We start from the raw sequence: 23,997 nt of genomic DNA on the forward strand, positions 1-23,997 counted from the left end.
CAAAACTAACAGAATCCAGCTACTGTATTTATTATATTTGACTCAATTATAATATTAATTTTAAAATCACATTTAATTTATATTATGAAATGAGGTGAAAATGTAATGTAAGGTAAAATTTTGGAGTATGAATTTTGGACCTTGAATTTAGATAGATTTGAACAAATTTTAATACAATTTTATGTTATATATTTATGTAAATATAACATAATTTCAAATTAAAGAACTCTCGGAATTTTGAATGAAGAATATTATAAACTAAAGATATAAATTTATTCAAATATGGAATAAGTGGATTTTACTATTATTATTTGCACAATTGCACCGTAGGCGAAAACAGGAAACGACGTCGTATGTCCTTTTAATAGAACAATGATATGTTTATGGCTCAGACTGCCACGAGCTCGCTCCCTCGTTCGCTCAATCTCTCGTCTTCGCTCACCTCTATCGCCAGTCGGGCAGCTGGGCTTCGTCGGTGTACGACGCCGGCTCCACCCCCGCCGCCGACCAAGGCCGCTTAAAGCCGTCACCATCGAACGCTACTCGTCCCAGCCGTTTCTTTTTCCTGGTAATGCCTCTTTCCTTCGTTCTCACTCTCTGTGCGCCTGTGTTGTAGATTTTTTTTCTAATTTGTTAGTTTTCTTAGACTGTCATGAGTTTATTTTTTTTGGGTCTGCAAATTATTGCAAATTTTTATTATTCTGTTTGTCATACGATCGTTCGACCTCTACTTCCAGTCTAGTTTTTGGTCTGCTGTTCCTTTGCGGTTGTTTATTCATTTTCATTGTTTGGGGGAGGGTGGGTTGAGTCATGCTCTCTTTCATTTAATTGTAGGTGATTCTTTTTTTGGTCCCTCCTTTGTCTCCCATAATTCTCCTTTATGCATTTAATAAAAACTTTGGTTGGTTTGGAAAATTTTGTTAGCGTGACAATTAGGCATGCTAACACTTCAGTTATTGTACCAGTCCCAGTGAGGCTCTACCGCCTCAGAGTTATCTTGATTCATACTCTTGATTATTTTTCTTTCAAATGTTGGCTAGTGCAGGGAGATTTTCCTACAAATCAGCGTGTAATCTGCCATTTTTTAATACTGTAATTTCTGTTCTGCTTTAGTAAACCGCCTTGGTAGTATGGAGGGAGCAATGTTCCCAAATACATAAAAAGCACAACGTTAAAATCTCATTTTTCTGATGTTTTGAGGTATATTATGGTTTTCTAATGGCTGAAAGTTTGCGAGTTCTGTGGTGACTGGATTCCTAACTTTCATTTTTTCATATATATATATCATATATTTTCTATACAAATAATGTATGTTTCTGTGTGTCTATTTATCATGTAGTGGAGTTGCCACTTGTTTATGGATGCATAGACAACGTACCATTGGAAAAAATTATTAGTCATTCAAATAGTCCTGCACAATTTGAATATGTTACCATGATCGGTGTTTATAGGGAGGCTAATAATGCAATAAACTCCATCATTAGTTCAGTTTGAAATTCTTCATTTTCATACTGTCTAGGTTGAATTCTTGAATTGATGGTTTAGTAACTGTATCTATGCCCAAATATATTTGTCTTCTCACCCTATGTTTGGGAACTTGGAGTTTGGACCTTTGATTTGGATTTGTATGAATTTGAACATGGTGCAATGTAAATTATATTGTGTTTTGTTCAAATCTAAATTCAGGACTTGAAATATGTGCTTCCAGACACAAACTTAGCATATTGTCCCCCACAAAAAGTTATCAATTAAAAATTATCAAATTAAATTGATTTGTATGCCAAATATAATCAATTATATTACTCATGTGTCAACTCATTGGATTCACCAGTTGCTTAACTTTCCAAACTCTGACTTTACTTATTTTCTTGATCAAAGGCAGAGGAGCCCCTCGCACCAGTTTTTGACAATAAGCAAATAGGGAATCATTTTGAGAAAGTTAATAGAACAGAAAGGAAGGTCAAATGAGCATGCTCCTCAAGTGTTACAAACCCTTACTCCCTTTCCAGTTCCATTCAATCCCTGTTGCAGCATGTGCAACTCACATCCATGGCCACAATAGCCAGTATTTTGTCTGTAGAAGGTTCGTTAAGCCCAGCAGGAAGAAGCATGGGATTTGTTGCTTTGGGTCGAAGGGGTATTCTCAATCATTGATTTGTGAGAAAAGGAAGGACCAAATTGACGACATTGGAGCAAAGAAGCATGGTATTGAACTATGGTTGTACAACACTATGACTAAAGAGAGAGAGGTGTTCAAGCCGAAGGTACCAGGCAAGGTGGGGATGTATGTTTGTGGTGTCACAACATACGATCTTAGCCACATTGGCCATGCTCGCGTGTATGTGTCTTTTGATGTTCTTTACAGGTCTCTCTCTCTCTCTCTCTATATATATATATATATATACTATATCTTGTCATAAATTTTCATAACAAAATAAAGTAGTGTGCATGTAAAGACTAGTTTTATTGGCTAAGCTTGTTTTAGACATTGATTTTGTTTGGATGCTAATTGGTATTTTTTTTGTGTGTGTTTTGTTTGGGATTTAGGCAGATACTTTAGGCATTTGGAATATGATGTCTATTATGTTCGCAACTTCACTGATGTTGATGATAAGGTATGTTGTTTTCCTTGCTTTGAAGATTACATGTAAATAATACATCTATATCATTTTCCTCCACTATTTTGTGAGGTGTTTGATATGGTTCTTAGAATTTTGAAGTCAATAGAAGCTCACTACTCTATACATGAAGTGTGTAATGATCTACTATTAGAATCAATATTCCAAAAGGTGAAGGTGTAACTGCACAATGTAAGGCATTCTAACTATTGAGACAAGGCATACCCCTAGAGTGATAAGCTTCATATGCCTCAGGGAATTTTTTATTATTATTTAAAATTATGTAATATTAAGTTATATATATTATTAGACAATAGCAAACATTGGAAAAGTATAAAATTGAAATGGAATCCGAGGAAGATGAAATATTATTTTAAACTATCAGATTGCTCGAAGCTTATAAACGTAAATTCATTCAAATAAACCAAAGGATAATCATAAGTCAGAACTTGAAAAATGTTCAAATTGTTTTTCATGATCCAAGATGCAAAACTAAATTCTTTTAGAATGGGCTCATGAGTTTGATCGACTTAGATTATTCTGTATGTGCTTTTTGTAAATTTTGCAAACCATAATTTATAAATCTAACTTGACTTAAAAATCAATTCAATCTTCAAAATGCACATATGTTGTGTATCTATTTTCACCTACTTGACTTGTCATTCTACTAAGGATCCTTTTGCTTTGTATCTTTTGATTTGGAAAGCTAAAGCTCCCTAAAAAGTAAAAGCTTTCATTTAAATTGCAATACTTGAAAGAATTAATACCAATGATTTGCTTTAGAAGTGAAGACCTAATAATGCCCCATCCTCCGGCATTTGTGTCCTTTGCATGAGGAATGAAGAGACTTGTGCACATCTCTTTCTTCATTGCCCTTTTATGTTGGCTATTTGGAATAAGTTATTTGGTATATTCGGTGAAAGTTGGGTCTTTCCATACACTTTGAAGGCTTTTAATACCATAACTTTTAGGGGTTTTGGCAAAGGATAGGAAAGCTCTATGGTGTTGCACTATTATGGCTATAATTTGGTGTTTTTAGTTGGAAAAGAACACTAGAATATTCAAAGGTGTGGCTACTACAAACAATTTTCTTTGGAGTAGAGTGGTATATCTTGCATCATTGTGGGTGCACCGAACGGTTTTTTTTCTTTTTTTTTCGTCATGTTTCTTTAGAAGACTTGTAGCAGGATTGGTTGGCCCTTTTACATTGAGTTTAGTTCTCTGTTTATGTTGCATTCTTTGTAACTAGTTTTTTATTGATGTATAGGGAGTATTTATTAATCTCCTTTTTCTTTCCTTTCTCTTTCTAATTTTCTAATGTTCATTATTCTCTCTTTTAATACAATTCTTTTTTTTATTCCTCAAAAATGCTGTGTGCCTACAAAGAAGCGAAAAAAAAAGTGTACCTTTTGTATAGATGCGTATGCTTCATAGTACACTTGATTTCTCTTTTGGGAGTTTGTATTTCATAAAAATGTCTCAATGTGCTTTGAACTTGCCTTGTCTTAAGGTAAGCATTGGAACCATGTTAAAATATTGTTTTGGAACTTAAGTCATCAAGCAAACGAGAGAAGCTCTTGAAATTGTGATGGGATGATAGCAATAAAAATTGAAACAATGTTCTGGTACATCATGTGCCATTGTTGTTAGGCCTCTGTTGAAGTTACCATTGTTTTCCAACCACTTTCAAAGTTCAATAGATTAATGAGAAGATGCACATGCTGTAAGATGCTCGTTGCGAGAAAAATTTTTGATTTCAAGAAACTTGAAGCTTAAGTATGGCGTGTTACAAAGTTCCCTATGGTGGTTTCTCTTTTGTGATTTTAGAGGATGAGGTTTTCAAATGGTTGACAACTCAACTGGCCAATTTTTTGGTTTACTAAAATAGCAAGTCCTGGGGGTACATACATTTTGAGCAACTTGCCATATGATCACTTTGAGATTATTGGCTAATTTGAAGGCAATTCATGTCCGTGCAAAGCTACTTGAATCAAGGATGAAATAGTCCTTCATAATCCATGGCAGTAGGCTTGGCAAAACGGGTCATGACTTGACGGGTTGCCCGTGACTCACCAGGTTAAGACGGGTTCGGGTACATGAAAATCAACCCGTTTATAAATGGGTCAACCCGTGATTTGGCCGTTTATAAATGGATCCAGCTGGGTTCAAGTCGGGTGACCCGTTTATTTGGCTTATAAATTAGTGGTAACTGGTAACCCTGCTTGTTTGCTGACTGTTGTGGTGAGGTATCAAAGATTCAAACATAAAACCCTAATCGTCTGGTTGCCTTATGCTGGTGCGCTGCTGCGATCCACTCCCTGAGCGGCCGAGCTCGAGTCCTCGTTTGATGACTCTGATAAACTCCTCCACACTTCCATAGTCGTTAGGCTCCCTAGCTCGACCGACCACTCTCCACTCTCCAATAATCTGATTAATGGAACTCCCATTGCTATTAAAAGGCTCCTCAATAATCTGTAAGTTTGCTAACTAGTTTATTCTCTGGCTATAAATCTTATTATTTCTTTTTTATGCTATCAAAATCTATGCTTACTAGCTGCTATTTTTTTTTTAAAATTTTCTTCTCATAGAGGACAAGCTTAAAAAGAATTTAGAGTGGAAGACTGGAAGTTGAGGCTATCGAGGATACTGCATCGAAGGAACCCAGTCCCTTCATCACTTTAAGTTTAAGCTCCCATCCCCCCCTCCTTTTTTTTTAGTGTTTGTGCCAGAACCCATGAAAAGAATGTTCAGCATTCTATGTTCTACTCTACTAAAATCAACAAAAGAATAACACCTGTTGCACAAATTCTTTCATATCATATTTACTGTGATCTGACAATGCTCTATTATTATTATCTGGTAAGTGGCAATGCATTTCACCAAATACCCTTGCAAGAATTAAATTACTTGGGCATCAATACCCATGCAAGAATTAAATGGAGTGTGTGTGTGTGTTTTTTTTAATATCATTTTATAAGAAATTTTTAAAAAATTTTAAACTAAATAAATTATTTTTTAAAATAGGTAACCCGTGACCCGCCCAACTAATAAACAAGCAGGTTAGGGTTGGTATATGCATGACCCGTTTAAAAGCGACCCGTTTATGACCCGACCCGTTAATAACCCCACGAACCTGACCCGTGAACCCATTTTGCCACCCCTATCTGATAGGGTGGCGGTTAAGGGATGATGGTCATTTGTGCAAGCAATTCCCAGACTTTGGTGGGTTGGGAGTTGGTGGTTCTATGAGATGATAGTCGTGTATTCTATGAATGAATAGAAGAATGTGATTCAGCTAGTGGAGAAATCCTTAGAAGATGAGCCATTGTGAAGCATTTAAGAGGAATAAAAATAAGTTCTTAAGTGATTGTTAGTTCCCATCATATATGGATCTTCTTAGAGCTAACACATAGTTCTAGTGCCAATGGATTCTCCAGCTAACTCAAGGCAAGGTGGCAGTAAAGTTGAAAAGAATCAATATTGCATATGTGAATATTGACTTTGACATCATAGCAAATCATCAAAAAATTTCAAGGATCATCAACTCATAGAGTGTAGCTTTCTATCTCTTTTAGGACCTTTGGACTTGTAGTAAAACTCAATAGGAGATGGGCTTCTTAATTCAAATAATATGGGCCATTGAGAGTTATGACAATTCTAGGTTAGAAAGATTTAAAAACCCTATTTTGAGTTTGTTGAAGGAGCCGACCCATGCGACAACTTTGGGAGCTCTCACAATGCATTGCTCATCATTGAGATGAATATGGCATTGTATTAGAAGAGCTTTTATGATGACTGTTGTAAGGCTGACGTAACTAAAGCTTTGCTGGTTCATGTTGATTTGAATGGGAGTCTTCTAGTGCTCAAATAACAATGTGAAAAAATCTTTGGTGCTTGCAATTCTTGGGTCTATTGATATTATTTTTTGTTGTCATGCTCCTCACCATTGTATTACTAAAATTTTAGGAACTGTGATATGATCTCTAGGTTGGAAGAATCCGTTTGGGATTTGGATTGGTTTTGAGGTTATTGTTAGTAACATTTTTGCCAATCATTAGAAGGTTGTGAAAAGGATTGAGTGAAACCAAGTTTGGCCATTAATGGTGGTTCAAATATTGATATTGAGGATTCTAAGGAGGACTTGGTGTTTTTGGAGGGGTTTCTTGAGAGGGGAGGAGACTTTTGTTGCACACAAGTAATGAGTGTTCTTGTGAGGGTCTAGAGAGGAGAATCTGACAATTCCCAATAAGCTTTAGTATGCATTATAGCTGAAGGAATTCCTTGAACTAGTGGAATCCAAAATGTGAGAGTTAGAGAGGTACAAAGGCGAGGAGAGTTTTGTTCTTGAAAGGGCCTAGAGAGGAGAACTAGGAAATTTCCAAGAAGCTCAAGTTTGGATTATTTCAAGAGAGAGAAGTATGGTAGGCAAAGGTGTTTTGATGAAGTGGGAATCCAAAGGGTGTGAGATGTCACATCTCAAATCAATGAAAAATGACAATTATTGGGTCAATAAGGTAATGGCACATAGCTAGGGTGGGAGAAAAGAAAACGAAACATATGTTACAAATGACATGTGACAAACCCTTGAGTAGCTTAGGGAAAGGATAAGGAGTCAAACTTCCTTTAGCAAATCTTGGTTTGAGCCCCCCAAGCCAAAACTCTTTAGAACATCATTAGGATTGCAAGAGACCCCACCACTTGTCTTTGTGGCCAATCCCAACACACTGTCAATTTTAAGCTTCTGCAAAATAGCAAACATAATATAATTTATAATTAAAATTGTGCATGCAAGTTTCACTTGGTCAATTCTAAAATCTAAGGCAAAGGGACAATTTTACAACATTTATAGTTAGCCTCTTGCACAAGAAGTCAGTAAGATGCCTTGACGAAATTCTTGAGTATCAAAATTTGTTAAAAGTGACAGTGTAGGCGATGCAAAGTAGAGAAATTTTTGGTAAAAGCGTGTAACCTTGAGTTTCCAAAGAAAGAGAGCACTGCAGAAGATATGCCAAAAAGCATATAAAAGACATTGGGAGAAGGAGAGATCTCCACGCTATTATTTCCAATCACTGCACCTCAAAAGAGCTAAGAGCCGAAGAGAGTAAAGAGACAGAAGTGAAGAGCTACTTGCGGAGAACAACTCATCTTCAAATCCTAGTCAAGGTAAGCTTCTAGATAACAAATTTCATCACTTTTTCTTCTTTCCTAAAGATGTAGGAAAAGAAGGGAGGATAGATCCACTACACCATCACATGCAATTATACCAAATCCTTAGTCATATTAACACAATGCTACACATAGTAGGAAACAAACCCACATTTTCTCCTTGGCAAAGTGAAATTTTATTATTTGACCATATTTGCATTTGGTTTTTTGTTCTTGATTTAAATCAAACAAAAGAACTACAAATTATTCTATTTTTGAGATTGTAATTGTAAAATGGTTAAAAAATGAAATAGTATTAAAAGCATTATAAGAACATTATATTAATAATATGAATATAATTAAATATCTATAACTAAATAAATATATATAATATATATTATAAATAGTTTACAACTTCCATTGTATTGTGCTCTCCAAAAAGCAACTTTCTCAAAATCCCAAAAGGTGATGAGTTAGAATGACATTCTCCTCGATTGGGGGGAGGGGGGATTAGGATGTGGGCATAATGGTAAATAATTTTCATTTTCAGTTAGGCCTTGCTCTAGCCTCTTTAGTGGTTATACCTTCCTTGGTAGCTCAACCCATGTACTTTTTACCCACTTATGCATTCATAGTACAACAAGACTTTACTTCTAAAGTTACTTTATATACTCGTCATGAATACATCACATGATTCATCATGACAGTGGCTTTTGCCTATGGAGCTATATTTTTCGTTATATTTTTCGTTAGAGAGTATAATCTGGAATTGAATGAGGATAACATATTGGTAGGATTGGTAAACCATAACTAGAAAGATGCTATCATATCCCATTTAAGTTGGGTTAATCTCTTTCTAGATGAGTTCCTATACTACGCAATACATATTGTGAATTGGATCTTTGGACAAAAGCCATGGTTGTAGTTCACCTAAAGTCTTTTGAAAACCCTAAGGAGTTGTTTGGTATCATTGTCAAAAGTTATGAAAACAAATACTGAAAACTAGAAATAGAGACTAAAAATTGGAAACCAGCAACATGCTTGGTTACTACTAGTATAACTAAAACAAATTAAAGACTTGATTAAACAAATGCTTATTTTTGTCCTTTAATTAAATAATAATTTTAAAAAATATTGTTAAAATAATAGAAGTACAAAATAATACAAATTAAAAATGCTATAATAAAAATAAAATTATTATTATCATTTGACTTAATAATTATATCTCAAGATTCACTTTACAAGAATAATCTTTTTGTACATGTGTTTGTTCCATCTTTGTGCACTCCATTGTAGTATGTTGACAATCACCCAAGTAAGGAAATTGTTTGAAGAGTTACAATGGGAAGTTGATTGGACGAGGCAAATTACTTGTCGCCTAGTTCCCTTAATGACTAGGTGTAGGCTAGCCTAGGTGAGACAACAAAGAGCATCGCCTAGCTAGTTAGGTAAGGTGAATTATTGATTACCAAGTTGCTTTACGGATAAAAGAGAAGTGATGCAAGCAAGTTATCTCCAAATCTAAAGGAGCGACAAGTGACCCCTTAGGCGACAAACATTGCCTAGTCATCTAGGGAATTATGTAATCATTAAGCAACAAGATGGATAAGCATGGGCAAGCATGTCAACTATAATAAAAAATTTTCAACTATAATAATTGGACCTTAATGTTTAGAAATGATCCCAATTTATGATTGGATTTTTAATGTTTAGAAACATCCTCTATTAGTAGAATTTAATATTTTGAATTTATGATTGTAACATTAGAATTGATGTAAGTTTGACCTCAAAGAGTTATAAATAGGTGTACAACCTATCTTGTAAGGATCTCAAACTCAATTCAACAAACATAATGCAATAGCCCTCTCTAAACAGGCCCAGTGCTCCCTTTTATCTCTTGATCTCTTTTTCTTTCACTTTCTTCTCCCTTTAGTCTCTCCCTCTTTTTCTCTCCTCACCTTTTTTTCTTCCTCCATCTATGATTTCTAAGCTTCTTACCATCCTTATCCTTGCACTTTTGATGAGAGTTGACTAAACAAGTCCATTCACAACCAATCCATCATCTACCCATCTAAATCCACACCATCACTTAAAAGGTGCTTGATTTTTGATCAAACAACAAGACAATTGGAAAATTGTAAAAATATTTTGTAAGTGGCTTTTATCATTTATTTTTATTCTTTTGAAATTTTATCAAATTTTTTATTTTAATTATATTTTGACCTCATATGGTTAGTTATTTTAATTTTAATGAAAAAGTATGTATAAAATGAATGACATAATCTAAAAAAAATAACTGTGGATATTGAAATATTTTGGAAATAGGTTGCCAAAACAATTGAAAATTATAAAATCTAGTTTTTTGTTTCTCCACAAATAGCTGAAAACTGACAACAGAAAAACAAAAAACTGGAAATGTAAACAAATGTGTTTTGGTAATTTGTTTTTTCACTATACAGAAACAAAAACATAAAATAGAAACAACCCCAAACAGACCTTAAGTTATCAAAGAAGTTTTTGAAACTGGCAGTCTTTATTAAGGCACATAGATCATCCTTTGTTACTTCTATTTGTGCTCTTGATGGGTTGGACGTTCCTTCATAAGTGGGATTACTGATGGGAGTTTCAATTGGAATCCCAACCAAAGTGTTAGCATAGCACAGAGCACCTCGATATTAGTTACCATAATGAGGTAAGGGACTACTTTGAACATCATCACCTTTGAACAAAAGCTCTCTATATGCATTCTTCCTTTGAAAAAACCTCCTCAATGTCCTGCAATCCTTTGTAGGACGAATAACAACCTATGGAATTGACAATACTTTAGATGAACTTTATTGTCATTGATAGGTTGAATTTGGATGTGATGAAGTCTACTGATTTATTCTTTACCCATTCATCAAGGAGAGCGTGTACCTTATTCATGTTACAAAGGAAAGTTGAGGGAGTATCAATCTCCCTATCATTCGGGGTTTCTTATTATATTTGTCTTCTCTTCTTTGAATGATATTCACATTGGGTCCTTATTTTCCAAAAGAGGCATTGTCATTCCTTTGGCTTTGAATGGAATTATTAGTCCTTTGAGTAGGTTCCACTAGGGTAGCAATGATGACAGTGCCAAATTCTCCAAGTGCTTCTTATATTCAATAAACATCCTTGGATGCAAACTTTTACAAGCTCAAACTTCTTATTGTTGTCTTGGGTGTACACTTTCTCTTGGAAGTGTTCCACATAGTCCATCAAATCCTCTTCCAACTTTAGATTCTCCCTCCCAAGATCCTCCAAAGTTAATCTTCTCGTGTGTAAAGAAGAAATTCTCATAGAACATGTTATGCATTTGACCCCAAGTTTCATTGATCTGAGGTTAAGATCAATAGTCCACTTTTATGCCTACTTAGTCAAGGATATAGATAATTTTTTTATCATGAGATCATCATCCAATATATATCCTCAAACTTCATTAGATGCTCCTTGGTAGTATTGGACTTGCTCTTGAAAAGCTTAAATTTGGAATTAGCATAGCCCTTGGGATAAGGCTTGGAGATAATATGTTGTCTAAGGAAGACTAAAGCTCAACCCAAAGATAGCACACTTCTCTTGATTCCTCTTCAAAGTTTTGTCTTGATCCTCCTTAGTGACATAGGGGGCAGAATTGGGGGTTGAAGGAACGAGAGTGATGTTCTAAGAAACATGTCAAGTAGTTCCAGATCTTGAGCTTGTGTAAAAGGTGTGACAGATGTGGAAGATATAGTAGGATCTCTCCCTTAAATGGTTGTGTTTTGAGAGACCACTATGGGGTTCAAGGTAGAAGGATCTCTTTGAGTTGCTAGCGTGTCATTGTCATGCTCCCTCGAACTTGGAGGAGCACTAGTCATTGTTTCCGCTCATAGGAAAAGTGGCAGGACGATTGAAGGTAGTCCCTTGAGGTTGTCAAACTAAGGTGGGTGTGGTAACCATTGCTAGCTATTGTTTGATCAAGTATTTTAGTGTTCTTTCTAAAAAACACCTTCTCTTGGGAGGATTGAAGCATTTGTGTGATCTGAGCTATATTAGTAGCAAAATTCGTGGATTCTGCATAGATGATCGCTAGAGTTTGCCTTATTCTCATCTTGAGTGAGTTGAGCATTGGAAGGTTTTGGCTAAGTGCCTACCTTTCTCTTAGCCATAGCCTTGCACAATTGCTCTCTCCCTAGTGCAGTTGCCAAAAATGTGGAGGGGATTCTTGGGAGGGGAGGAAATCTTTTTTGCGCACAAGTAATGGATATTTTGAAGAGGGGCCCAATTAGGGGAATTGGCAATTCCCATGATTCTCAAGTGTGGACTATGGAAGGTGAAGGTGTTTTTGATAGCTAAAGGGATTGCTTGTATTAGTCGGAATCCAGAATGACATGTCCCATCTCAAATTAATGAAAAAGTGAAAACTAGGAGACCAAAGTGTGAAGTACGTCAACATATGCCTAACCACTTCTTGACATGCATGTGTACAATATGTGTTGGAAAGTAATTAATTTATTATTTTTGTGTGAGATATCATCCTCCAATAAGAGAATGACATGTCCCATCTCAAATCAATGAAAAAGTAAAGACTAGGAGACCAAAAGTGTGAAGTGTTAGTATCCCACACATTATTGATACGTCAACATGTGCCCAACACTTCTTGACATGCATGTGTACAACATGTGTTGGAAAGTAATTAATTTATTATTTTTGTGGACATAGTGGAGACACTTCTTTACATGACAAAGACATGTTTAAGGGACTTGTTGCAGGGAAATATTACATTTATTGTCCCATTTAATTTTGTTAGCCAAAAAAAGAAAAAAGAAAAAAGAAAAAAGAAAATACAAGCTGATAGACTTGAGAGCCAAGAGTTTCTTTGACATTGGAATGGTTGGACTTTGGAGCCCTATTGCACTAGTCTTGCACAGCATTGCCATACCTCCCAGCCCCCAGAATTCTACTCTGTTAATTTTTTTTTTCGAATTAAAATTTATTGATGAGCCATGCTTATTGCCCACCATTAGCCTTGCCCTTGATTTTTTTTTTTTTTTTTTGGTTTTTTAAAGTTGTTTTTGTTGTTGTTGTTTTTGTTAGAACAATACTTTATAACGTAATGTAGTTTATGATTGTATAGCTATAGTTTTTAAAATAATTGATAACTGTGGATGAGTGACGCTATTTTACTTTATTAAATTAATATTACCTCAATACTTTTCATATAAAAGAAAAGAAAAGGCATGCTTGAATATATATTCTTAAATTAATTAATAAATGTATCCCTGCTATGTTGTATCCTCATTCTTTTCAAAATTGCCAGATTGCCGGGTTGGTACGGTGTTGTATTTGTGTTGATGTAGGGAGAGGTATGTTTTGTCTTTTGGAGTCTACTAAGATTGGTGTTTGCCATTTGAAGGATGTTGCAAGTCCTCATGTTGCTTTGGCCAAAGAGGCTGACTTTACTACTGTTCCTATTCAAAATAATTCCCCTAATATTTATCTGCTTCTTTGCTTTCTAGTAAGGGGATCTTATCTATTGTTGGTTGCCGCAAGGAACTCTTTTTTTTTTTTTTAAATTTTTTAAATTTTAATTACTTTGCTTGAATAAGGGCACCTTATCAATTCCAAAGAAAGAGAATGCTACTATTGATCCAAACCAATGCAAAAAGTTTTTAGTGGATGCTAGATGGGGGATGTTGTCTCTGTTGAGCTGCTAGAGGGTGAGATGGATGACCAAGATCTTAAGCTCATCTTAAGGGTTTGAGTTAATATTTTTGTTTGGTTTGCGTTTGTAAGATTCCCATGAATGTACATAGGATTCCCATGTCGATGTTTGGTTTAACAAGAAAATCCAAACATTTCAAGAAGATGGGTGTTTTACCCTTGACATGTGTACAAACATTAGATATAACATAATTATATTTTCAAACACAAAAACCTACTAGGAACATGTAATTAATTAAATCCATGTCCTAAAACTTACAACAATCATAAATAAAAAAAATTCAACACTTGAATAATCCATTTAATTGAAATAATTGAGAATATTAACCATTAAATTGTATTATTATGATACAATAATAATATTATTTCCGTTTCATTAGTAATTAATTATTTTAAATATAATATTAGCGCATAATAATATAATTTTATAGAACTGGGGAAAATAGTAAGGGCAAAATTCCTCCCAAAGTAGGATTCCCTTGGGAATGGGTTTCCTATAAAACATATCCATCGGGGGAGAGTGGGAGGCGGATACCCATGTCTTATGGGGATCTTTCATTCCAAGGAATGTTAAGGTGCCAGCAACATAGGATTTTGGTGCCCAAATGTCCTGAGAATGTTGAAATATGCCACGAACCAAATGCCCCCTAAGATTTTAGTTTTTGATTTGTGAGACATATCTGGCATAGTGGCCGTCTTTCTGTTGTAAACTGTAACTAGTGTGATGTCTTAACACTCCTAGGGTTGCATATGGGTTTTAATTTGTGCTGTCAATTATTATTATTTGTACTCAACTGTTGTTGTCTTTTTTTTTGATAGAATGTTGTTGTTGTTATTATTATTATTTTACTGCAATGTTGAGAGACAATGTTGATCAGGACATCAATGGTTAGCTCTAACAAAAAGGCTCTGCCATCAGACCCAAATGTCAAGTACCAACTTCTTTGTTACTAATGTATGACAGGATAGCTGAGTGCCGTTTTCAAATTCTGTAGATAATTGCTAGAGCAAATGAACTGGGAGAGGATCCAATAAGTTTGAGTGGACGTTATTGTGAAGAGTTCCATCAGGATATGGTGCATCTTCACTGTCTGCCTCCTTCTGTGGAACCACGTGTCTCTGACCACATGTCCCAAATCATAGATATGATTAAGCAGGTGTGTGTTTTTAATGTTGCACTGTCTCTCCCCCACTCCCCCCCACCAGACTCATGAGCATGTTTAGTTTGGTTTTTAAAGTTGGTTATGAGGAAATAAGTGTAACTTTGAGGGTTACTTGGCAACAGATTCTTGCTAATGGAAGTGCCTACATAATTGATGGGGATGTGTACTTCTCCATTGACAAATTTCCAGATTATGGACGACTATCCGGGAGAAAACTGGAAGATAATCGGGCAGGTGAACGGGTTTCTGTCGACTCGAGGAAGAAGAATCCTGCAGATTTTGCTTTATGGAAAGTATGATCTTTGCACTTTCCAAACTTGATTCTTAGTGATTCTGACTAAGTTGATTTTGTTATTGAGTTTAGTTTGCTACCAAATTCCAAATGATTATAAATTTATAATGAATTTAGGTTCGAACTAGGCAAAACATATCAGTTGCTTCTTTAAGAGGCATTTTGTTTCCCAAGTCAAAGGAGAAATTCACAATCGTGTCTTTCAATTCTGCTTGTGTTGGGGTCTTGGAGACACAGATCAACAGTTTTAGTTATCCATACAATAGATATTACATTGCAGCCTGTTTTAGTTATCCATACAATTTGGCTTATTATTTATTTTTAAAGTTCTCTTTAACAAATTGTAAAATGTAAAAAATGAGATTATTCTATGCCTTATAGTTTCCTGTTCAAATTTGTACTATATATTTGAAAAATGCACACAAAGTTACTAACTGCCTTGCTAAATAACTGCAACTGATTCCTCGTAAAATTTTGGATGTTTGTTTCGACATCCACTTTTTGTGTTAGCTATTAGAATTTGGAAATAGTAACTGTTGACAAACAGAGGAGAGGAAAATTATCAGTTATTAAGCTTCCTACTGAGCTTTCTGGTCATGTAGATGTAGTCCTAGTTGCAGAATTTTTTTCGTGTGTTTGCAACCAGGTTGGGTTGAGATTGAGCAGCATGCTCAACTAGATTTTGTGGGTTGTTATTACATATTTTGCGATTTCTTGTTGACAAGTGCAATCACACCTTCAGCCCCTATCAGGAACTTATTCCTTGGGTTTTGACAATAATAAGAAAGCATAATCTGTTCATTTCTAAGGGTTTAGTGCTCCTGCTTGGATTTGTAGATAAAACATTTTATGTCATCATGATGCAAGATCTTTCAAGTTTAGCGCCAGCTGAGATTATAGGCTGAAACTTAGTAAAGGTTAGTAAAGGTTATGTGCTGAAAATTAGTTAAAATAGTTGTGCTTTAATGGGTTGACAAGGGGTTGAAGAAGAGGTAGGAGCTTGAGCATTAGGAGGCAAAGCTGAGGCTGTTCAGCTGTGCATCAAAACCTCTGACTGCTGTGAGGGACAGGTTTTTTAAGGCCCTCAATAAAGGTAATGACAGGGCTTTGATTAGGCTTGCAAAGGGAGGGAGGAATTATGTTGAAGGGTGTGTTTCTGTACTGTGACAGGTAACCATGGGCAGTATGACAATGGAGATAATGGAAGAGAGACATGAGAGTTGAGTCACCTTTTCCGTTGCATGCCTGTAGGGCTGCGCAAACCCAGCCTATTAGCATTGGAATCTGATCAGCAAACTGAAGAAATCATTTGCTTTGGCATTGCTGCAAATCAAACTGCCCAAACTGATTGGTTTGGCTTTGCTGAAAACTGAACTAACTTAAATTGGCCTAGCACCTCCTTTAATGAAGCTCCAATTGCCATGCCAGTCACCGTCACACAGCACTGCTGCTGGTGCATCCCTAGTCAGAGCACCAAGGGCGACTGTCAAGCCTGCCGAAGCTCCCATGACCCTCTGCAACTTGCTGGGTTTCTATAGTCTGCATCTCTCTCTCTCTCTCTCTCTCTCTAGCAGCAACAAGGAGCTTGGGCCAGCCATGCTCTTGCTGTGCAAGCCACTGGTCTGCTTGGCCGTAGTGCCGGAGATGATGCAACCTTAGGATCCTCCTAGCTATAACTGATCTGTCTTTGTATTTCTTTGATCTCATATTCTTGTTTACAGAAAAACAACATTGGTGGAGGAAATTCTAGTAATTGGGCTTAAACCTGGATGGAGAAGGGAACCAAAATCACATTCCTGGTAAAAGGAAACGAGGAGCCAAACATGGTACCATCTGATCTCATCTGATACCTTCTCTCTCAAACTGAAAGAAGGAGAAGAAGAAGAAGAAGAAAGGGAGATGCATATGGGGGGACATGGGTTCTTGGGTATATTCAGTTTCCGATTGGGGCTTTTGACTAGCATAACCAAAAGCCAAAGCAAATTATATTTGGTGCCCAGAAAAAGAACTGAACTGAACCAGGTTCAAAACCAAGTTGGCTAAGCTGAATTGGTTCAGCTTGGTCAGTTAGTTCGGTTTTGATCGAATTTTGCACAGCCCTATGCCCATGCCAGGATTAGCTGAAGACAATCATACAGGGATAAGACTTGGAGAACCACTTACCTTGATATCCTAGTAAAGTTGTGGCTGAAGGATTGACCTTTCTTGCATGACTTGGACTCTGTTTTCAACCTGTTTAAACTTGTCATTTATGACCAAAATTACAAAAGTAAACGCAGAACTGAAAGGTTCATCTCTGCAGGTCAAATCAAGTTGTGAAAATACCCATACGATAAATATATAAAATGCACATTCTAAACCTTAGCAAACATTAATTATAGCTTTATAATGAACTGTAATACCTTTCAAATTGGTCCCAGGTTATTTTGTCACTGCCAAGTCAGAACTTAGGCTTTTGCCCCATCTCTTGTAAACTTTTACTAGGTGTCATTGCCCCCAATCAAGTCAACATAACATGTATAAAGGGCAGCTTGGTGCACAAAGCTCCCGCATATGCAGGGTCCAGGGAAGGGGTGGACCACGGTGGGTCTATGGCATGTAGCCTTACAGTCCTTACCTCGCACTTTTGCGAGAGGCTGTTTCCACGCCTTGAACCCGTGACCTCAGTCACACGGTGACACAACAACTTTACCATTGCGCCTAGGCTCCCCTTTGCAAACAGTAGGATTTTTTTTTTTATTTTTTTATCTTTGTTAGAAATGTTAAAAATCAAAATTTAATGCACATACATGTCAAGCAAACAAAGATAAACAAAAATCATACTATTTGCATAAAGATTTTTCATTAAAATTTGTGGAATATATTTGAAAACAAAATTTAGTTTCTAAGTTGGTAAAATATGTCATAAATATATTCTTTAAAAATTAGTAAGGGTTTAATATAAATTAACTGTTTATTACTTTTATCTTATTTATTAGGAACAGCTGTGTCAAGTTTCTAGATTTGACAAGTTAGAATTAATATAATATTTGCAGCCTATTTGATTAATATGTGGCACCAGTCACCAGACATCATTAGAGATGTTTATTAACATTTTGCAGTCTGCAAAGGAGGGGGAGCCTTTTTGGGAGAGTCCATGGGGACCTGGGAGACCTGGATGGCACATTGAGTGCAGTGCCATGAGTGCTGCTTATCTAGGTTACTCTTTTGACATACATGGTGGAGGGATGGATCTTGTGTTCCCTCACCATGAAAACGAAATTGCTCAGAGTTGTGCTGCATGTAGTGAAAGTAATGTAAGCTACTGGATTCACAATGGCTTTGTCAATATTGACTCAGAAAAAATGTCCAAGTCCCGTGGTAACTTCTTCACAATTCGGCAGGTAAGAGGGTTCCATTTGATTTTGAACCCCCTCCCAAAAGCAAAAAAGAAGAACAAAAAGAGCATGAAAACAGGAAAAGAGAATATCCCCACCTTTCTTTCTTTTTTCCTCCCAGGTTATAGACCTTTACCATCCACTTGCTTTGAGACTTTTCTTGATTGGGACCCACTACCGATCTCCAATCAATTACTCAGATATACAGCTTGAAAGTGCTTCTGACCGTGTTTTCTACATCTACCAGGTATCACCTTGATCAGCCTGAAAGGCCAAGTAATATTTATTATTTTATAGACAGCTTTGCAGATGTTCTTATTTCTCAAGGTTCAATTGATTGCAGACATTACATGATTGTGAAGTCGTTTTGAGTCAGCATGATACATCAAGTCTGAAGGACTCCATCCCACCTGACACTATAAATTGCATCAGTAAGTTCCATCATGATTTTGTGACTTCGATGTCAGATGATCTACACACCCCTGTTGTTGTGGCTGCACTATCTGTTCCATTGAAAACCATAAATGATCTGCTACATACTCGTAAGGTAAATCATTTCCAATGGAAGATATTTTATGAATATTAGTTGGATTTAATGTCTTGGTAAAACATATGAAAATTATTCTTTGTAAATTTTCTGATGCTTGTAAATATATTGAAATTATTTAATTTCTATATTATTCAGTAATATGCATAAATATGTTTTTTGAATAGTTGGAAAGAAACTCATACTTATATAATTTTTTGCTTTGTTTAAATGTTTTCAAACAAATTCGAAAAACATGCATATAAGACGACTATAGGGCTAGCTATGCTTTATGGTTTAGAATGTTGGGCAACTAAGAAATAACATGTACAAAAAAGTAAATGTTGCTGAAATGCGAATGTTAAGATGGATTAGTAATATTAAAAGTTAAGTTGAGGAATGAGCATATACACAATAAGGGAGAGGCGGCTTAGATGGTTTGGGCATTTGAAATTTGGGCCTAGTAGTGGACCTGTGGGGAGGAGTGAGTTAGTTATTGTTTTTGGCATGAAAAGAGGTTGAGATAGACCTAAAATAACTTGGAATGAGATAGTGGGAGGATTTAATAGCTCTTAATCTAGTAGAGGATAATGCTCTCGATCAAGTGAATTGACAAAAAATGATTCATGTAGCCGACCCCACCTAGTGGGATTTAAGGCTTGTTGCTGCTGCTGTTGTTGTAGCCAAATTTAAAAAAAAAAAAAAATCATTGTAATTAACTTTATAAATTCAAGTATCAATATTAAGAACTTATTCATGGAAGTTTTATTGTAGGAAATGAAATGCGCATGGATAGTAGCAAAACTATAAAGTTGAAGGGTCAAAGGGAATTATTGAATTTGAAGAGCTTGGTAAATTATGATGGGAAGGGGCTGAAAAGGGGCTTTCTTGGTTGATACTGTCTAGTTTTATTTTGTAATTTTGTGTGTGTGTGTGTGTGTGTTTTTTTTTTTTATCAAGTTTTATTTGGTGTTTTTTTTTTTTGGTGGACTCCTTGTCCCAACTCATTGCATCTTTCCTTCTTTCTATCTAATATAGCTAAAAAAATAAAATTATGGAAGTGTTATATAATGTATTTACGCATTGTATTATTGTGAATGCTGCCCTTTGGCCATTAAAAAAGATACTATTTCTGTTTTTTATTTTATCTTGGAAAGTATCTTTAAAATTTGAGATTTTAGAAATTACTTCTTTAGGGATGTTTCCTTCTTTATTGAAAACCAATTTTCTTTTAAAAGCTATGAATTAAAAATTAGGATTCTCTTTCCAGGGATTAATAATAGCCACAATTATTAAACATGCTAAGTGATAGGAACCTAGAATGGGCCATCACCTCTAACTTGTTTAATTTGAACGGTAGGGACTTCTTTAACATATAGTTTGGTGGGTATAGTGGGGGTTTTTGAAAAGAGGAGGGCCTGAATTGTATGTTCTAGAGAGGGCTTAAGGAGGAAAACTAGGCAAATCATTCAGAAGCTCAAGTGTGAGGGTTGGCAGGTGGAAGGATTTTGATTGATGGGGGAAATATTAGAGAGAGAGAGCGAGCAAGGGGATTCTAATTGATGGAGGAAATCCTTGAATTGAAGGGATTCCATTGTTAGGAGGATTTTAAAGAGAAATTGAGAGGGAGAGAGAGAGGGTTCCATTGAAGGGATCAATTGCTTGAGTGCCAAAAGGCGGAGTAAAGCATGGCTTGGGTTATTTATGAGGGATAGGCAAACATGTGTGGTTTGCCATCCTCATTAGAGAATGCTTTATTAGGTCTCAACTCTCAACTAAGGAGAAAGAAATAAATTGTTGGTCTAATGAATGGCACATGGTTAGGACACATGATGGATGCTTGAATACCCTAAGAAAAGGCTAAAGAGGTCTTGGATCCCCTTTAATGAAACTTCCAAGAACATCCCGAGACTGTGACAAGTAAGAAGACAGTGGTGTCTCTACATTCAATATTGACAGCTAGCAATTTGATTTCATGCTATGGCATAACATAAAGCAGTTAGCAATTAGTTCATAATTGTGAGCATGCAAATTCAACGTGGGTTAATTTCATGATGACATGATCTATGGCAAAATAGTACTCATGCATTTACAAAGGGCCATCATTTATGGCTATTACTTCTTATAGTCATGTACTAAAGTGATAGGAATCCTATTTAATTTAATGGAGACACAAATCTCATTTTTTTTTTTTTTTTGGAAAAATTAGCAAAAAAATTAATTTTGACTCAAATACTTGAAATGACATCCTATTGGAATCTAGAATCTTGGAGTTAATTCAGAAATTGATAAGGTCAATGAACTTTGAAAAAGCCTGTTGTGGAGCAGCCCCTCAATTTGCCCTTTTGATCTCGTTTTACTAACTGGTATTTCTAATTCAATGTGAGATAAGTTAGACAATCAAAATCATACCAAATATTCAAAGAAAATCCTCAAATACTCACATAAATAGATATCCAAGCATATGATCGTCCAAAACAAGGCATGCTTCAAAAAGGGTAGCTATACATACCTTTATGGCAAATCCCACCTTTTGAACCATACTTTAATGCCTAAGCCTAGGTGGAAGGCTTAAAATGAAACAATCATTCTTTTTTTTATTTTTATTTATTTATTTATTTTTATTTTTTTAACTCACAAGTAAAAAGAAGCTAAGATAAAAAGATAAATTAAGGGAATAAACAAAGAGAATGTTGGTCAAAGTTTGCACTTGGGAGAAGAGCCCAAGTTGTCTACTTATCCTCTTTTGAATGGCAAAGCAAGCCCAAATTATTTCTTTCCTCTTATGAAGAGGAAGACCAAAATATTCACAACACAACCATGTTGCCGAACAGTCACAAATTTTGCTCATTTATTAAAATTAAAACATTAAAGACAAAGTAAAGAGAATCATTCTATAAAGAGATCAAATAAGTTCATGTTATCATACCCCACCCCGATGCCCCCAACCCTGTAAAAAAAGATTTGGCAATTGGCTTGCATTTTGTACTAGGTTTGACACCACTAGTTGTGTGTTTACCCCACATTGAATACGAGATCAAACTCTTAAGTACCTCACACCCAATGAAGGGGACAGCAACCTGAATAACTCCTCAGATACATGAATGAATCCACATGTAAGACAAGCTAAACATGACATATTGTAACAAGCTTTCATTCAGATATTCAGACATCAGAGTCCCTCATCATTTGGAATAAACCAAACTTCAAAGCATGTTCCTATCCATTTGCAATAATTTAAAAATGCAAAAACCCAGTTTACATACCTCATACCAAGAAGAGCACATGCCGAGCCTTTAGAATGTCTAGATGATCAAGCCATCCTTCTTGTGTTGAGATTACAGCATGGGTTCCCTCTTCTTCTTTTCCTCTTGCTCTTGCTCTTGCACTCTTCTTTAATTTTTTCCATTTAAGGGTACGCTTTGATGTCCTATTTATGGGAAAAAGGGATTCAGGGTTAATTTTCCTTAAAGACTAATAAAGCCATTCAAGGATCCAAAATAACCCTAAATTTGATCAAGGGTTTAGAAAAGGTTATCTCAATGCGTGGAACACCATTTTGTGGAGATAAAATGGCAATAGGTTATAAATAAGGCAAGTGCTGCATTGTCAAGAGCTAAGCTTGTTCAAGCCCTTATGTTTGCCTATGACCACCTATCCTGTGCTCATTGGGTGGATAATCATCATGAAAATAGCGGTATGGTTTGTTCTTTAAGTTTTGTGGCTCCCCAAGAAAAAGAGGGGAGTACGAATCCTTGTGCATGTTGATGTTTCGTTGTGCTAAACTAGGAATTGCATAAACTCTTTATGGGAGGGTCCAGGGTGAGTGTTCATCATTGTAAAACTCGCTAGCTATTATAAACGCGTTAAGCCTGCTAGCATTTCTTGCTGAACACACGTTGCCTACAGAGGTGTAATAAGATGAATTGCATTGTCTAGTTACCACATGACTCTCATGTTTACTACTTGCTTACTTACCGCTTACTCCGTACCTTGTATTCAATATTAGTAAAAGTGTTCATGTGGTGTATTCTCGGTCAGCTCTTGGTTGACTAGTTAAGCATGTGTGCTAAATCTACTGCTGCATGACCTTTCACATGGCATGAAGTGCTCACGTGCTGTAATAAGATGAATTGCATTGTCTAGTTACCACATGACTCTCATGTTTACTACTTGCTTACTTACCGCTTACTCCGTACCTTGTATTCAAATATTAGTAAAAGTGTTCATGTGGTGTATTCTCGGTCAGCTCTTGGTTGACTAGTTAAGCATGTGTGCTAAATCTACTGCCGCATGACCTTTCACATGGCATGAAGTGCTCACGTGCTGCATTTGACTGTGGGTTCACCACTTTTAATGGGTCAATCATTATTTTAATTAGTTATTTATTGGGATTTTGCAAAATTTCAAATATAGAAAGTGAATATTGGTCCAATTTCTTGAAGTTTATTTTTTCTTTTTCCAAAATACTCGTGTATTTTCAAATTAATTACATAAAATTTTTCTTTTTGGGCTTGAGATAGTGCAAATAAAACAGACTTCAGGAATTATGTCTTTAAATGCTTATGGGGTCAGCACATGAAAAGCCTGGCATGAAAAGAAAATATGTGAATAATGTGGTTGGCTAAAATGGATGTCTATGGTTATCTTTGCATTAACTAAAATACAAACCCCAAGAAAATGGGGGTTTGTAGCAGTAAGGATTTCTGCTCTATCAGCCTTGTGTAGTATCTATAAGATCCTTTCCAAAGTCCTTGCTGCTAGGCTCAAAAAAAGCAATTTCAGAAGTAATTGTCCAGCACCAACATGCATTTGTAGCAGGCAGGCAGATTATGGATGCAATTCCTTATTGTAAATGAAGTTGTTGATGCCTACTCAGGGAAAGGAAAATGGGATGGTTTGTAAGCTTGACATGGAGAAGGGTTTTGATCATGTGAATTGGAACTTTCTAGTTCACATTCTTAATAGAATGGCTTTTGTGGAACTTTGGTATAAATGGGTCCAACAATGTACTACTACCCCAGCTTTTTCAGTGCTTGTCAATCACTGCTGTCCAACAAATTATTTCTGCTGCTCTAGAGGTTTGAGGCAAGGTGATCCTCTTTCTGCCCTTTTGTTTATCAGGGTAATGAAAATTTCGAGTCTCTTGTTGAAA

At 35.9% G+C, this 23,997-nt stretch overlaps 1 protein-coding gene across 4 annotated transcripts in view; it reads left to right on the top strand.

Moving 5' to 3' along the window:
- Positions 1–390: 390 nt before the first annotated feature.
- Positions 391–23,997, top strand: part of LOC131151730 (cysteine--tRNA ligase, chloroplastic/mitochondrial) — a 32,296-nt gene continuing 8,689 nt past the window's right edge. The window contains exons 1-8 of one of the 4 annotated variants that reach the window (XM_058103122.1): positions 391–568; positions 1,879–2,365; positions 2,552–2,615; positions 14,480–14,641; positions 14,770–14,940; positions 18,041–18,322; positions 18,438–18,563; positions 18,660–18,863. In XM_058103122.1, coding sequence (XP_057959105.1) covers positions 1,965–2,365; positions 2,552–2,615; positions 14,480–14,641; positions 14,770–14,940; positions 18,041–18,322; positions 18,438–18,563; positions 18,660–18,863 — 1,410 coding nt within the window. In that variant the 5' untranslated portion in view covers positions 391–568; positions 1,879–1,964. Of the gene's footprint in view, positions 569–1,878; positions 2,366–2,547; positions 2,616–14,448; positions 14,642–14,769; positions 14,941–18,040; positions 18,323–18,437; positions 18,564–18,659; positions 18,864–23,997 lie in introns of those variants that run through there. The other 3 variants (XM_058103123.1, XM_058103124.1, XM_058103125.1) reach the window with 3 other exon arrangements.

The sequence above is a fragment of the Malania oleifera genome, chromosome 3 (genome assembly GCF_029873635.1).
Source record: "Malania oleifera isolate guangnan ecotype guangnan chromosome 3, ASM2987363v1, whole genome shotgun sequence".
NCBI classification, from domain to species: Eukaryota; Viridiplantae; Streptophyta; class Magnoliopsida; order Santalales; family Ximeniaceae; genus Malania; species Malania oleifera.